The following is a 15,938-nucleotide window of genomic DNA, read 5'->3' on the forward strand; positions in this document are numbered from 1 at the left end:
GTACACTCAGGAAAAAAAAAGACCATCTTTTGTAGAATGTTTATACATTTTTGCATATTTCAATTCCCACTTAAAAAAATTTTAAGGCTTTACCTAGCTCTATAAATTAAAATAAGTTTGTGCTTTCTTTGGAATGCACTTATTACAAGCATTTTATAATTTTGTATAAATGTCTATTTTCTCTAAATATTTTACTTTCAGTAAAATGCTTTTCAACTTGGTTTAGTATATTAATTAACAGTGGATTGGTAGAATTGCTTTTTATTAACCAGTAAAACTTATTGCCTATGCTTTTTAACCTTAGGCTTGTAAAATTAAATAAAAATTGCTAGCCATTCCAGAAATATATTTTGCCTATTATGTGTTATTTATTCATTTTGATTTATTGGGAGGGATTGTGCCACATCGAGGTGCTCAGGGCCTTCTCCCAGCTCTATGTTCAGAGCTCCATATATGGAGTTCTTGCTCCATATATGTGTAGTTCCAGGGATCAAAGCAGGGCCTCTAAAGCCTGCTGAGCAATCTATAGACCTAATACTTGTTACTTTAAGTTCTATATTTCTCACTATTTTGAGTATAGACATTCATTGTAATACTAGTATTCACACTTTTATATTCCATTAACAATGCTAGTAAAAATGCTACCTGAATCCCCAAATCTCCTCAGTTGCCTCTGTAGGAGTGATATCATTTTGCCACTCTGAGATAAAGATATTAGAACAGTTGTTGGAATTTAGAAAATGAATATGAATATGAATTTAATGAGTTTTTGTATACTGATTTCATCTGGTAAAAGTAACAATCACTTCTAAAATCAGTATGCTCAAAAGAATAAACAATCCGTCATTTAACTAAAAAGTTTATTTATAAGTAACTTAACATATTTTTTATATATAAACTATTATCCAAGAAAACAAAATGATAAGAGTTCAGACATCTCAGGTAGCACTTGACTTCTGGGCTCCAGAGAGAGGAAACTTTTCTTGAAGAAATTTTTCATTCTTTTTCTCTAAACTTGCCTTCCTTGCTTTGATGCGGATTCGTTTCTCAAGTTTCAGTCTAGAATGATAAAGCATAACCAATTTTATACAAAACTTTCATTACTCAATTAAAGATATCCATATCAAAATATTCCAAGTCAGTTACTTTGAAGGCCTCAATCATCCCAGTCTCTTTTAAGGATGTCATGTAATTATTAAAACTTGAACAATCACTAAACCTACGCAAGTCAAAGATAAATGTGAAATCAAAAACAATAATCCTAATCAATTTGTCCAAGTTTCCAACGGTTTGGATCTTGTGAAAACTATCCTATCATTAATATTGAATACTTGATTCTTTTACATCCTGATACTGCTTGAGACTTTTTGAGAATAGCCTGATTTCAAATAGCACTCAGTTTAGCATATCATTTTTCCCTATAACAAAATAACCTATGCTAAGAGATGATTCTTAGGTACTGGAAGACACACTGCTCTCTAAAGGAGTTTGCTTTCACCAAGCAGCATGCCAGGACTGTGAGGTATTTTCTCCTTTTAAGCATGGTTGAGCTCTCAGGTCAGAGTATTGGTCAAAATTGCAAATGATAAATTCATGGATATGAATTCTCTACTCTTATGCTGAAATGATACAGATCTGTGTGGACTCATGTAACCCAGTGTTTTTTTTTGTTTTTTTGGGGGGGGCCACACCCGTTTGACGCTCAGGGGTTACTCCTGGCTATGCGCTCAGAAATTGCCCCTGGCTTGGGGGGACCATATGGGATGCCGGGGGATCGAACCGCGGTCCGTCCTAAGCTAGCGCTTGCAAGGTAGACACCTTACCTCTAGCGCCACCTTCCCGGCCCCGTAACCCAGTTTTATTCTTTGAACTACAATACTTTTAAGATCATTCTGGATTTGACCAGTGTGGTTAGACTGTGTCCAAAGATTGGATTCCAAGGCACTTGCTTATAAAACCACGTAATATAGGAGACTTATACTGAATTATTGTGATATGCCAGTGCTGTGGTAATCACAGAAATGAAAATGAGTTATATTGGGATGAAAATCCAAAAAATGTACAAACGAGGGTTGGAGAAACATTATAGGGAATAAAGCATTTGTCTTGCAGGCAGCCAACCCTGGCTTAATCCCCAGCTCCATATTACTGTCCCCTATTACTGCCAGAAGCTGTGTGCACAGGCAAGAAGAATAAAAAGACCCAAAGTAGTATTTTTATACTGAGTTAGACTGGATTGAAGAAGAGAATGTCAAAGGAGCTGATTTGTAGAAAGATTTGTCTTAAAGGTAAATCAAGGATTGACAAATTCTAAAACAGTGGGGATACAAAGACATACTTGATCCCAAATAAGAAGCATTAGAAATAGGGCCCGGAGAGATAGCACAGCGGCGTTTGCCTTGCAAGCAGCCGATCCAGGACCAAAGGTGGTTGGTTCGAATCCCGGTGTCCCATATGGTCCCCCGTGCCTGCCAGGAGCTATTTCTGAGCAGCCAGCCAGGAGTAACTCCTGAGCACCGCCGGGTGTGACCCAAAAACCAACCAAACAAACAAACAAAAAGAAATAGAAGAAATGAGAGGTAAAGTGGTTTAGGGTTAGGAGCTGGCTAGCCCTGACTGCTCAACGTTTACTTCTGATAGTACTCGATGGGGACAACCGGATGACTGAATGGAAGGCCAGTGCCTTGCTATTCTACAGGTCTGTCATGCAAATGTGATTCTTGTCAAAGTTGTGGTTATGGTGCTAGAATTTTCCCCTTTAACTTTTCAGCTACCTTCATGCCTTGCATTCAGTCAGGAACCACACTTTTTCCCATTTCTTTTCTTTCCTTCCCTCCTTCCGTTCCCTTTTTTTTTTTCTCCCGGTTTTTAGGTCACACCAGGCTGCACTCAGCGGCTCTACACTCAGAAATCGCTCCTGGCAGGCTCAAGGACCATATGGGATGCCGGGATTCGAACCACCGTCCTTCTACATGCAAAGCAAACTATTTTTGTAGGTAGGGTAGCAAACCCTACCTCCATGCTATTTCTCCGTGCCCCACCCCACCCCCTCGTTTCTTTTCTGCAGCTACAGCTAATGGGGTGAAGCAGCATCCTTGCTTTAGAAACCAGACCAATTCCTTTATAGTTACAGCTTTGAAGATTCAACACTCCTTGAGAGTCTGTCCACTTTTGGACACAGATCAGTATTTTAGTAGAGCTATCTTTAAAAGTCCCATTTTTTTTTATAATTTCTTGGGGGCTCATATGACCATTTGCCTTGTCTAATGGAGCAGAAGCCTTATATTCCCCTTCCAATAATGAACTTAATACCCCTACTCAACTGCTGTTAAATAGCAAGGAAATAGAAAATATAAGGATGCAGAATAGCTTTTACTGGATGATGAGATTATGCAAAATGTTAATGTCTTCCCCCTCCAGTTTTTAAAGTATTATCTTCTCCACAATAAAAACATTATTTAAAAGCTCATTATATGTAACTGCTGTAATGTTAGGTCTTAGGGTCAAGGGTAATTGTGCTTACCTGAGAAAACGGTCCACGTAGGGCATTGCAAAGAATCGTTTCCTATTATATTTTTTATTTAGGTACCAAGGTATAGACCACTGCTTAAACTTGTACCTGCCAATAAAGCAAAAAAGTTTGTAGAAACATTCAATGTATTTTAATTTTTTGGTGTGTTTTGTTTTGGAGCCATACCAAACAGTGCTCAGAGGTTACTTCGATTCTGCACTCAGGAATGACTTCTGCAGGGATCAAGAATACAATAAGGGATGCTGGGAATTGAATCCGGGTTAGCTGTGTGCAGCTCTACCTGCAGCTCTACCTACTGTGCTACTGTTCCAGCCTTCATTTTAATATTTTGCATAGTTTTATTCTTCTTTGGACAGAATATTTTTATTGCAATTTAGATTTTACACCTTTATAGTTAGAAATTATGAAATATGCAAGCAGAAAAAAGTATAGATAATAAGACTCATGAACCCATTAGGAAATTGCAGATGTTAACATTTTGCTATATTTATTTGCTATATTTATTTACTATCTTGTATATAGTTTTTGGACCACACCTGGTGATGCTCAGGGGTTACTCCTGTCTATGTGCTCAGAAATCACTCCTGGCTTGGGGGACCATATGGGATGCCGGGGAATCGAACTGTGGTCCGTCCCAGGTCAGCGAGTGCAGGGCAGATGCCCCACTGCTTGCCGCATCACTCCGGCTCCAAATTAAAAAATTTTTAAAGGAAATTTATTTTAGGTCATTCTTTAAAAATATTTAAAGTCAGTTTTGGGGTTCAGAGGAATAGTACAGTTAAGGAGCTTGCCTTACATGGGCTGAACCAGCTTCTATCCCCAGCACTGCCAGGAGTGTTGCTCGAGTACTCCTGGGTCTGGCCAAATCATTTAGATTCCCCACCCAAAAGTAGACACAATTTTTACTCTATGCCTACAATAGTTCCTGGTCATATCCTGGAAAAGATAGTAAAACCTGCACTACAGACATATATTTTCTACATATATAAGGAAGATATATACTAGTTTCACATATGGACACAACCAAGTATGTGCACATTTTATAGACATGCTTTTTATTTAGTATTTCGGCATCGTCAACTTTACTGAAAAGGAAAGACGCTGAACCCTTGACCTTTCCTTTCTGCCTTTCCACAGCAGTGGGACCTCAGGCTTAGCATGGGCTGAGATGAGAGGTGCCTGTGCTATGCTGCACTGTGGCTTGGTTTGTCAGGGCCTGGGTTTCACCTCCCCAAGTCTAGAGTGGGTGGTGAGTTGAGGGCCTACTGGCTTTGGCCATAGGCAAAGCTGTGGGTGATTTTCAACCAAAGCTAATGCTATGTATTTTTAACATGCAAATAAATTTCTAATTATGTATATCTCAACATAAAAACCAAAAATTCATAATGCTGAATGCAGATAAAAGGTACAAACTCAGTTACCTGGAAATACTTCAATTACAAAAGTAACATGCAGAGGATGGAGAGATAGCTGAGAGGGTTAGTGCTCTATTTTTGCATGTGGGAGGCCCACATGAGCACTATCAGGAACAAGCCTCGAACAGCACAAGGAGTGAGTCCTGAGGCACTAGGTGCCTCCTCCTTAACCTCCAAAATCAAACAGTAAAGGAGTAAGCTAGAGAGATTGCACAGCAGGTAAAGCACTTAGCTTCCATGTGGTCGACCTGGGTTTGATCACCAGCATCCAGATGGTTTCCCTGAGTCCACCTTCAGGATTGATTCCTGAATGTCGAACCAGGATTAATCCCTGAGCACTGCTGGGGGTGGCCCCCAAACAAAACAAAAAGGATTAAGTTCAGTCCATTTAATCAATTTCTAACAATTCAGAATTAATATTAGGTTAAGTTCAAATCTCTTTATAATCTCAGCTTTTGATACGCAATTTGCCTGCCACTGCCACAAGTTGTAGCACTGTGCTAATAAGCAGGAAAATGGTATTTTATTTGCTCATCAGGATGAACCCTGCCCACTAATTCTCAAGAGCCAAGGACCTGACATATCTACAAATAATCTGAAGGAAATAACTGATGTAATGTTTGGGTTTTTTTATCGCTTTTCCTTGGTGGAGCCAGAGGTCACAAGCATCGGTTGCGTTCTCATACTCTGGATGTGGTGTGGGGATCCCAAACGGGATCAAACGTGAACTAAATGCTTGTAAACCTGGTCTTCGCTCATGAGCCTCCAGGCTCTGGATGAACGTGTTTACAGCAGAGCTCTGTAAATGCTTTGCATGCGTGAGGCTCTGGGTTCAATCCTTGAGCACTACAAGGTATAATCTTGGACACCACCATCTCTACTCTGTGCCTCAATGGGTCTTTTAGGAAACCAGGAGACAATACAGCAACACAGGTGCATGCCCAGCATATATAGACCCAATGCAGTTTCTATTCCCAGAGCAAGGGTCCCCTGAGCCTTGAGGGGTGCAGCTCTGGAGATCCCCGAGCATTGCCAGGGGATCCTGGGTATCCCTGGCACCAGAGGGCCCAAATAGTACTGCGTTTTTTCGTGTGTTAAATTTTGCATTAAATTGTGGGTTTCAGGTGGTTGGGAATCACTACTGAGACTCCTGGAACACCACTTGTGAGCTCCTATGCCCCAGCAAAAAATAAGGTTATTTCAGGGCTGAAGAGGGCTCAGGCATATGTATGCACTGCATGCAGCTGACTCTGTTGTGATTCCTCAGCATCACAGGTCACCCACGCATTGCCAGGTACAGTCCTGGCGGAAGCCCTGTAGTGGCCAAACTGGCTAAGAATTGTGGGAGGGGCCCCCCAAAAAACCACCTGAGGGCACCCCCCCACATAACACAGATACACACAAAACAGTAATAAAAGGCTACCTACTACCAGCTTTTTAAATTATGGTTGTTTTGGGGCCTCACCTGGCAATGCTTAGGGACTGCGGCTCTGTGCTTGGAGGATCCTGCAGTGCTGAAAATTAAATCGGCTATACAGCTCAGCCCTATCTTAAATATTTATTTGTGGCCACAGTAACGCAAACCTGGCAGGCAGCTCAAGGGTTACTCCTGACTCTACACTCAGGCAACACTCCTGGTGATGCTTGGGAACTCTATGAGGCACTGGGCACTAAAGCACTATGGGCACTGGTCAGCGCTTTATACTGTATTAGCTCTCAGTTCCCCTAATCTTAAATACTTCAACACGCAATAGAAAACTAGGGAAAATTCACTGGAATTATGTTATACTAATAACATAATTATTAATAACACCAGAGATATGTATCATTGCTTGATTCAGTTAAAATCTGGAAAACCCAAAAACAAAACTTAAAAGATACTTAAAACAGCTCTTAAAAATTCTAAAACTGACTTCTTGTCTCTACCACACCTTTTCTAATTGGCCTCAACTAAATTTCTCCAGAGAGAAATCAGCAAAAAATAAAGAGATCTACGATTTTTGTCAGAAATTTTGGCAGTTTCTCTTTCTTGCATAGAATCACTGTACAAATTACTCTTCTAAATCTGGCTCCAATCAGTCCCATTACTGTAAACTCCATTAAAAGAATCTATTAAATGAGATAGTAAAGTGATGCAACTTTACAAAAAAGGAGCATTTTAGCCACCAAAAATACTTTTATCATCTTACTGACCAGTTTCTTTTTTCTTTCCTTTTTTTTTTTTTTTTTTTTTGCTTTTTGGGTCACACCCATTGATGCTCAGGGGTTACTCCTGGCTATGAACCCAGAAATTGCTCCTGGCTCGGGGGACCATATGGGATGCCGGGGATCGAACCAAGGTCCATCCTGGATTGGCCTCATGAAAGGCAATCACCTTACTGCTGGCCTATCGCTCCAGCCCCTTACTGACCAGTTTCAAATTTACTAATGATGCTTCTTTTTGGTAGCTCAACCTTAATGTAAATAAATTGGAATGGGAGAGGGAAAGGGTAGAAAAGGAGAATATACCGCATCTTCTCAGTTATTTATATCTCAGCATAAATATTCTGACAGGACTCTGAGAACTAGTTTCAAGAGATATTACAAAGGTAGAAAGATGGAATAAAATAATTTGGCATTAGGCTTATCCTGATGGTAAGGGGAACAAAATGAAACTCTTGTTCCTATAATGTTCCTTCTCAAAAGCATCACTTAAAATAGTCCCAGGTTCATCGTGATGGGTAAAGATGACAGATAATGGGTCCTAAAATTAGTTTCATGGTATTATAACCCTCTAAAATTTTATGTGCAGAGGTACACTTTTCTAGAGAAAGAACCTATAATTTTCATCAAACTCTTATGATTTACCTAATGTCAGAGTATAGTTTTAGAACATATAAAGAACCAAACTATGGAAATGGGATGCGTAAACTTATCTACTTCCATTTCATATCTGGAAATTTCTAAGGATTTTTGGGACCCCTGTATGTATCAGATATGTATATGCTATATACCATATAATTAAATTTCTTTTCTTTTTATTGAAGAGGGGAGGTGAGGAGCAGACCCAGCAGTACTCAGGGCTTACTTTTGGCCCTGAACTAGAGATCACTCCTGCTAGTTTTCAGGGGGCCAGAAAGGAATAAGAGCTAAATACATACAAACAAGTGCCTTATCCTCTACAGGATCTCTCTAGCCCCTAATCAAACTTGTCTTAAATACTGAATGGGAGAATGAGGAAATGAGAACTCACTGTTAGCCACATAAACCTACCAGAAGATTCTTCCAAAGATGTCTCTTCTCCAAGCACCAGGCCTAGAGTTTTCTTGACCAGTTTGAAGAAGTCTTATGGCATCTTCTCTTTCTCTGACAACTTTATCTAATGCATCCATGGATTCTACTACCTGAGAAGAGAATTTAAAAAAATATAACACCAATGAACATAAACAACAGAATTCCAAAGGGAAAAAAATATAAAGATTATAAAACCTATGTTGAGTAATTCTGTCAAAGAATCATCCCATTATATCATCTGTAAACTCTTAAGTATATAACTCTTTTTTTCTTATTTTATTAAACACCATGGTTACAAAGTAGTTGATAATTGAGATTCAGTCTTACAATGTACACCACCCTTCACCCATGCATATTTCCTACCATCAATGTCCCTAGTTTCCCTTCCACCCTCTCCCGGTGCCTGTACTGGGCAGGTATTTTACTCCTCTCTTCCTCTCTCCCTGCCTCCTTCTCCTTTTTTGCCTTTTACATAGTGTGATTTGCACAATTGTTTCCTACAAATTGGGGGGTGCACACATACACACACATATGTACATCTATATCAATCTATCTATCTATCTATCTATCTATCTATCTATCTATCTATCTATCTATCTATCTATCTATCTGTAGCTATATATCACTTTGTTATTTTCTATGTTTGTTTGAGCTGAAATTTAGTACAGAGGGTAGTATGTTTGCCTTACACACAGTCAACTCAGTTTCAATACCTGCCATTCCGTACGTCCCCCATGCCCACCAGGAGTGATTTCTGAACAAAGAGCAAAGAGTAAACATGGTCAACAAAAAAGTAAAAAAGTTTATTTATTTGAGTTTGGGGTCATCCAGAAATACCCAGGGCTTACTCTCAGCTCTTTTTGGGGGTTGTTCTGGATAATCCCAGGAATCAAAATTGGGTTTCATGAAGGCAAAGTATGTACTCAGTTCATTGAGCTATTTTTTCTTTTTCTTTTTTTTTTTTTTTGTGGTTTTTGGGTCACACCCGGCAGTGCTCAGAGGAAACTCCTGGTTCCATGCTCAGAAATTGCTCCTGGCAGGCATGGGGGGCCATATGGGAAGCCAAATTCGAACTGATGACCTTCTGCATGAAAGGCAAACGCCTTACCTCCATGCTATCTCTCTGGCCCCACAATGAGCTATTTTTCTGACCTCTCCTTCCCACTTTTTTTTTTAAGTTTAAAATGGACAAATAAAGGCAAATAAAGAATAAAGGCAATTAATAATTGGAGAGTGAGTGATGGAAACACCAACATTTAGCAAGCATCATAGTAATACCTGATTCAGATGAGAATCATCAATGAATGAAAGTTTGAGGAGCTATAGGATAATTATCACCACACAAAAAAAATAATAGCTGACGAAAGCAAAAACCTGCCAGACACTGCTGTAATGAATGCAAACAACTTAAGAGAGAAAGTCAATATATTTCATGCTCCCTGATATACCACATGGGAATACAACATCATTCTATATTCCCACCAGTCACCACTATTAATCATGAGAAATATGCAAAGCCAAATTGGGCTGCTCATTCTTCAAAACATGTCAATGACATGAGACACAATGAAAGACTAAGCATACAGATTAAAAGTGGCTAAAAAGATCCAACAGGAAAAAAAAAAAAAAGATCCAACAGAAAATGCATGATCTAGGGTCCTTGTAAATAATATCCTTGCTTATAGGTTGAAATTTGAAATATTATAGTAGTTAAAAAATAGAATAGTAGAAATGATAAGATCTATAGATTAAATGCTATCATTTTTATTAATGTTAATCTCCTAGCTTTGAAAATGTACAGTGTTTCCTATATTGATTGCATCCCAATTACAATAGCCAAATTCTGGAAATAACCTAGGTGTGTTCCCAGCCCCAAGTCCCTTTGGTTTTACCTTGTCTAGCCGCTCTGGACTGGGCATGGGCACTCTCTGCCGCTTGGCCTCCTGCTGTAGGGTCAGGAGCATATTTCTTTCTTTCAGGAGGACATACCTATGTCAAAGAGCACAGCGTCTGTCATGTTGTTCTGTGATCTGTTCAAAGTTGTAATTTCTGACATCAAAATCAACGATATTTAGAAGTCTCCATATACAGAACATCATTACAAAGAATAATCCTTAAACAGACCTATTTATGCTGATTCACTTGTTCCATAAATACTTCATGTGCCATATGACTGCATGAAATACTGGGAGAGTTATAGAAAACCATTCCTCCTGTAGAGAGGTAGTGGCAGGTACATAATATTTATCCTGACTCTTACATGTCAAAGTGCTAAGTACTTTAAGGGACTGGGAACACAATTCAGTGAAAAAACATGTGCCTTGCATGCAAGAGACCTGGGTTTGATTCCACAGCCTATTCCTATTCCCTCATACCCCTCCCCACCAAAAAAATTATTTGGAGCTAATGAGGTGGCTCAAAAGCTTGAAGCACATGCTTTGCATAAAAAACTCCAGGTTCGGGGCCGGAGAGATAGCATGGAGGTAAAGCGTTTGCCTTTCATGCAGGAGGTCATCGGTTCGAATCCCGGCGTCCCATATGGTCCCCCGTGCCTGCCAGGAGCAATTTCGGAGCCTGGAGCCAGGAATAACCCCTGAGCACTGCCTGGTGTGACCCAAAAAACAAAAACAAAACAAAACAAAAAAAACTCCAGGTTCAATCACAGGCATTGCCTGGTCCCTGAGGATTTCTGGGGAAAGATCCCATACAATGATCCCAAAACAAACAAAAACCTGGCTAAGCACGTCAATACATTATTTAATTTAATTCTGAAAACAATCCTCTGAAGCTGCACTATTTCCATTTTCAAAATAAAAAACATAGCCTGAGAGAAGGTATTTTTGAGGTACACAGCTAAAGAATCAAATCCTGACTCTCCACATACAAAATCCACTATTTTCATCCCACTTTACTGACCCTCCTTCAAAGTATAATGTGATGTAGTATACTGAAGGGCATAGATAACTAATAAAATCAATTAAATAGGAGAATACGGTTGGAGTGATAGCATAGTGTGCTGGGCACTTTCCCAGCAACCTATATGGTCTCAGATCTCCAGGACTGATCCCTGAGAACAGAACACGGAGTAAGTCCTGACCAATGCCAGATGTGGCCCCAAAACCAAAAAAAAAAAGGATTCTACATGAAAAGGAATATAAAGAAGGGTTAAAATGTATTATTTTTCAATTCACTGTACAGCTACTATAAAGTTACTACTATGACTAGTACCAGTTGTAAAAATTTAAAACTACTATATATGTGTGTGTGTGTGTGTGTGTATACCATCCATAATACTATAAAATACTTTATTCAACTTCTTACATCAGACAAATGTCATTACTGCTTCAAACACTCATATGTTAATGTACTTAGAATTCTTACCAGGGATCTGGGGATAGCTCGGTGGCCTTGCAAGTGTGAGGCCAATGAATGCAGTCTCTGGGACCACCTGATCATGGTAAACCTGGTATTTGAGGATCGCTAGCACTGCCAGTGTGTGATCTCCAGTGCACCACAGCCAGATGTGTGTGAACTCAGCTTAAAAAAAAAAAATAAGGCTGAAGATAGTATAGCAGGTGGGATGTTTGATTTACACATGTTGAGCTGGGTTCGACCCAGGCACCACATATGGTCCTTCGAGGTCCCACCAGGAGTGATCTCTAAGCGAAGAGCCAAGAGTAAGCATTGTCAGGTGTAGCCCTACCAACCCAAAAATAAATAAATAATGGGCAAGGATGGCAGGTAGGTGTAGAATGCCCAGCAAACACATGTTTGCTTCACCAAAGGTGAAGGTGTGGATACCTAATAAGCACTTTGGCTGAGTGGGCAAGCACCACAGCCAGATGTGTGACCTCAGCCAAGAAGGTGTGTGATTTCTGGTCATAGCAACTAATAACAAAGGGAAGGAGATGGGGAGAATAATTACCAAAGCTTATGTAAATCTTCATTGCTTTTGTTCCTTAATTGCTGACAGGTCCATGCAGCACCTGTTAAAATAAATACATAATGTAAAATAATGTTCTTATTAAAGACTCTTTAGCAAGTTACATAAACTCTCTTGCTCGCTTCTCAATAAAATGGATATAGGTAGCAGGGTAAAGATGGAGAAATAATTTCACAGGCAGTCAGTTGCTGCTTCAGGAGATATCCAGCTTTATTACAAGGCCCTAATCGCCATGTGAATTTCCCACATGGCTTCTAAGCTAAACAGCCTCCTCTGCATCCATCCTGGCTGCCTATCCTCTCCCCAGGCAACCCTATTATCCTCTCTCCAAGATACCCCCACCCATCCCAGGTGTGGGCAGATCTGACCATCCAGGTGAGATTAGCATATAGAATTGGGGGAGAGGTAACATATATACATTTCCATTATATACAGTATATATTTTGAATGGAATTGGGAGTTAAATTAGATAACAGAAGAGAAAATATTAGTATTACTATTGGCAATATCATTAAAAAATGTTTGTATTAGTAGAGAATGTATATCCAGACATATATCAAAATGCTTTTTATCATTAGACATTGGTTTTAAATTAACTCTAAAAAATAAAATCTGGGAGTCATCCCTGACTATGGCCAAATGTGGTTCAAAAACAAAATACAAAACCAAATATGAAGTCTGGGGTAGGGGAGATAGTTCAAAGAGTTACAGAGCAGGTCTTGCTTGCTTATATAAGGTCGGGATCTGACTTCTGGCACCACATGATTTGCAAATATCACTGGCCGAGACAACAGTGTTGAATCATCAGCATTGGATTGACACTGCTAGGCACAGTGCATATAGCTGAGAGTGGCCCCACATACATTGCCAGAGACGCTGCTGCCACCCCACTCCCACCAAAATAAAGACTTATAAATCATATCTAAGCCAATCCTCAAACTTCAGTTAATAATTTCAACCTACTCCTCTTCTAAACATTTCCCTTGTATATAGGAACATTTAACCCTCTACTAAAGTACCCTTTTAATTGTCTCTATAATTTCCAAAAAAGCTTTAAATAATTTTCAAGCTGGAGAAATTATTCCAAGATGACATAGCTTTAATAAATATATTTAAAACTAACCAACTCCAATATCTCACCAGATTTCACTTTCTCTTCTCCCCAATTCTTCGGATCATCAAAAAATTCTTCCAGGCCTTTCCTTGGCAATGTGGTATGAAGTAATCGACACTGATAAAAAGATGTAGCACTTGTATTCTTATTTAAGAGGCTAAGACAAAACCTAAAACAAATAAATAAACAAATGATTGGAGTTATTTAAAAGTCATGTTCTCAAAAAAAGGAAAAAAATAAATTTTATTTTTATTTTTAATATGATGTTTTTTAATTTAAGCACTATGGTTACAAAATTGTTCATGGCGTTGTTTTAGTCAGAGAATGTACACCACCCTTAACCACTGCACATTTCCTGAGACCTGGAAAATACTTTAAATAAGAGTGAAGTCAAAACAAGTTTTGTTTTCCTACCAAAAAATATTCAGTCTGAAGCATTCAACAAATCTAAATGAGAAATACTCTAAAAATGATGATCTTATAAAAATGCCAATATGAGATACATTTAGATTAAAGGAGACTTAAGAGATATGACACACAATAGATGATCACTGATTAGACAGTGAATAAATGAAAAATAGGAGATTAAATATAACTAGAGTACATTTAAATTTTCAACTGTCTACTAAAGTAGCACAATAATGTAATCTACTGACTCTAAATTCTCCAGTGTTATGATTGTATTATTTTGATTATTAAGGCAGAGTTTTCGTTCCTAGGAGACACAGGCTTCAGTGCCATGCTTTTCAATTCTGATGACTTAATTCAAAAACGAAAAACTATGGCTATAAAGTAATAAAATGTGAGTCAGCTAAAAATTGGTGCCTAGGAGCCAGAGACATAGCATGGAGGCAGGGCATCTGCTTTGCATGTATTTGCATGTATAAGGATGGTGGTTCGAATTCCGGCCAGGAGTGATTTCTGAGCACAGAGCCAGGAGTAACCCCTGAGTGCTGCCAGGTGTGACCCCCTCTGCCAAAAAAAAAAAAAAAAAAAAAAAAAAAAACCACCAAAAACGGAAAAAAAAGAAAATTGGTTCCTAGATTCGAAAAATACAGTCTCTTCTTTTCTTTTTTCCTTTTTTTGGGGGGCGGGAGAAGGGTAATGCCTGATGGTGCTCAGAGATTATTCCTGGCTCTGTGCTAAAATATCATTCCTGGGCAGGGCTCAGGGCACTATATGGGTGCCAGAAATTAAACCAAGGTTGGCTGCATGCAAGTATGCATTCCATTCCTTCACTGCAGATCCCCAGACTATAGAACCATCAGGATATCCCAGTCATGAGGCAGCACCAAATTTCCAAAAATTGCAAGAAAGTATGTTTTTGAGAGGTGGTATCATTCATTTTTACTCCTCTTCAGACGTTGTTTTAAAAATGTCCGCAATCATTTCATTTTAAAATAAAACATCTAAAATTAATTTTTAAGGGAAAGAATCATGAACATCTAAATGATGATGAATATCTAAATTTAATTTTTAAGGGAAAGGATGATGAAGTAGAAGAGATCATTGATTCAGGTTAATCACTTTGATCAGGTTAACCTGAGTCTCTGTAAAATGAAAAAAATAATATATATTTCTTATTCCTGAAGATAGTGTACTTCATATATTATGAATAAGAGGTGCTCAACTTTAAGCTGAATTCAAAAACAGATAAATCTTCCCTTAAAAACTGACATACTCAGGGCCCCAGAGATGTAGCACAGCGTGTTGGGCGCTTGCCTTGCATACAGAACAAGGGTTCTACCTTCGGCATCCCACTTGGTCCCCCAAGCTCAGGCCAGGGGGATGATGCCAACGCAACACCGGTGTGGCCCAAACAACAGATTATTATGTACTAAAACCAATTCAATATAGAAAGAAAAAAGTTAATGAGGGTAAAGATATCCTAGTGAAAAATAGAACGCAGTTCTATTTTAATATAACATATTATATTATTATATATTTTATAATATTATATATCATATTAATATAAAATATAATGTATTTTAATATAATAACTATTATACTTCCTGAAAATTAAAAAAACGTGAAGACCGTTCCTTTTTCATAGCTGTAGGACAACTATCGGTTCCTTTGGCTACTTTTATTTATTCACTCAAAGTGTACTGAATAATCTCTTTATGACAAATAAAGGGGGTGCAAAGATTTCTCTGGCAATCAACTGTTCTGCTGATAGTTTTAAGGGAAAGAATCATGAACATCTAAAGATGATGAACATCTAAAATTTTATCTAACCTACCCAATACAATGCTTCTCTGGCTTTAGATTTAATTCTACTCACACCAGAAACCCATAGAGCTCAAGTATTGCTTGGTCTCCAGGAGATAGTAATAAAGTGCTAAAGACACGGAACTATCAGAGGTGGGAGATTCACCAAGGTCACTGACAGCTCAAGAGGCTCTCAAGTCAGGAGCATCCCAGATCCGCCTTCCTGCGACCTTTCCAGCCCAGTTATTCAACCATTTCCTGTGACCAAACACGATGCAAAGCTAAAAAGGACAAATTTCTTCCTCGCATCACTTACCCAGTGCAAGCAGGGGCTTGAATACTTATTGCTGACCTGGAAGCCGTCAGAGCCGTTGAGACCTTGCTGCAAAGATTTCTTAAACTGGCCGCGGCCATTTTTTTCGCCTACAAAGTCGCACGTCCGCCAACAGT

At 38.9% G+C, this 15,938-nt stretch overlaps 1 protein-coding gene and 1 pseudogene across 1 annotated transcript; both read right to left on the bottom strand.

The window, feature by feature from the left end:
• Nucleotides 1–875: 875 nt before the first annotated feature.
• On the bottom strand, nucleotides 876–15,902 carry MRPL47 (mitochondrial ribosomal protein L47). The gene is made up of 8 exons (XM_049775914.1): nucleotides 15,805–15,902; nucleotides 15,664–15,669; nucleotides 13,304–13,446; nucleotides 12,146–12,206; nucleotides 10,113–10,209; nucleotides 8,200–8,330; nucleotides 3,524–3,619; nucleotides 876–1,059 (listed from the first exon to the last, which is right to left on the bottom strand). The coding sequence occupies exons 1-8, from the start codon at nucleotides 15,900–15,902 to the stop codon at nucleotides 939–941; spliced, it is 753 nt and encodes a 250-aa protein (XP_049631871.1). The 3' UTR covers nucleotides 876–938.
• On the bottom strand, nucleotides 4,737–4,841 carry LOC126012701 (uncharacterized; annotated as a pseudogene).
• Nucleotides 15,903–15,938: the final 36 nt, after the last annotated feature.

This window comes from Suncus etruscus, chromosome 6 (genome assembly GCF_024139225.1).
Source record: "Suncus etruscus isolate mSunEtr1 chromosome 6, mSunEtr1.pri.cur, whole genome shotgun sequence".
Lineage (NCBI taxonomy): Eukaryota > Metazoa > Chordata > Mammalia > Eulipotyphla > Soricidae > Suncus > Suncus etruscus.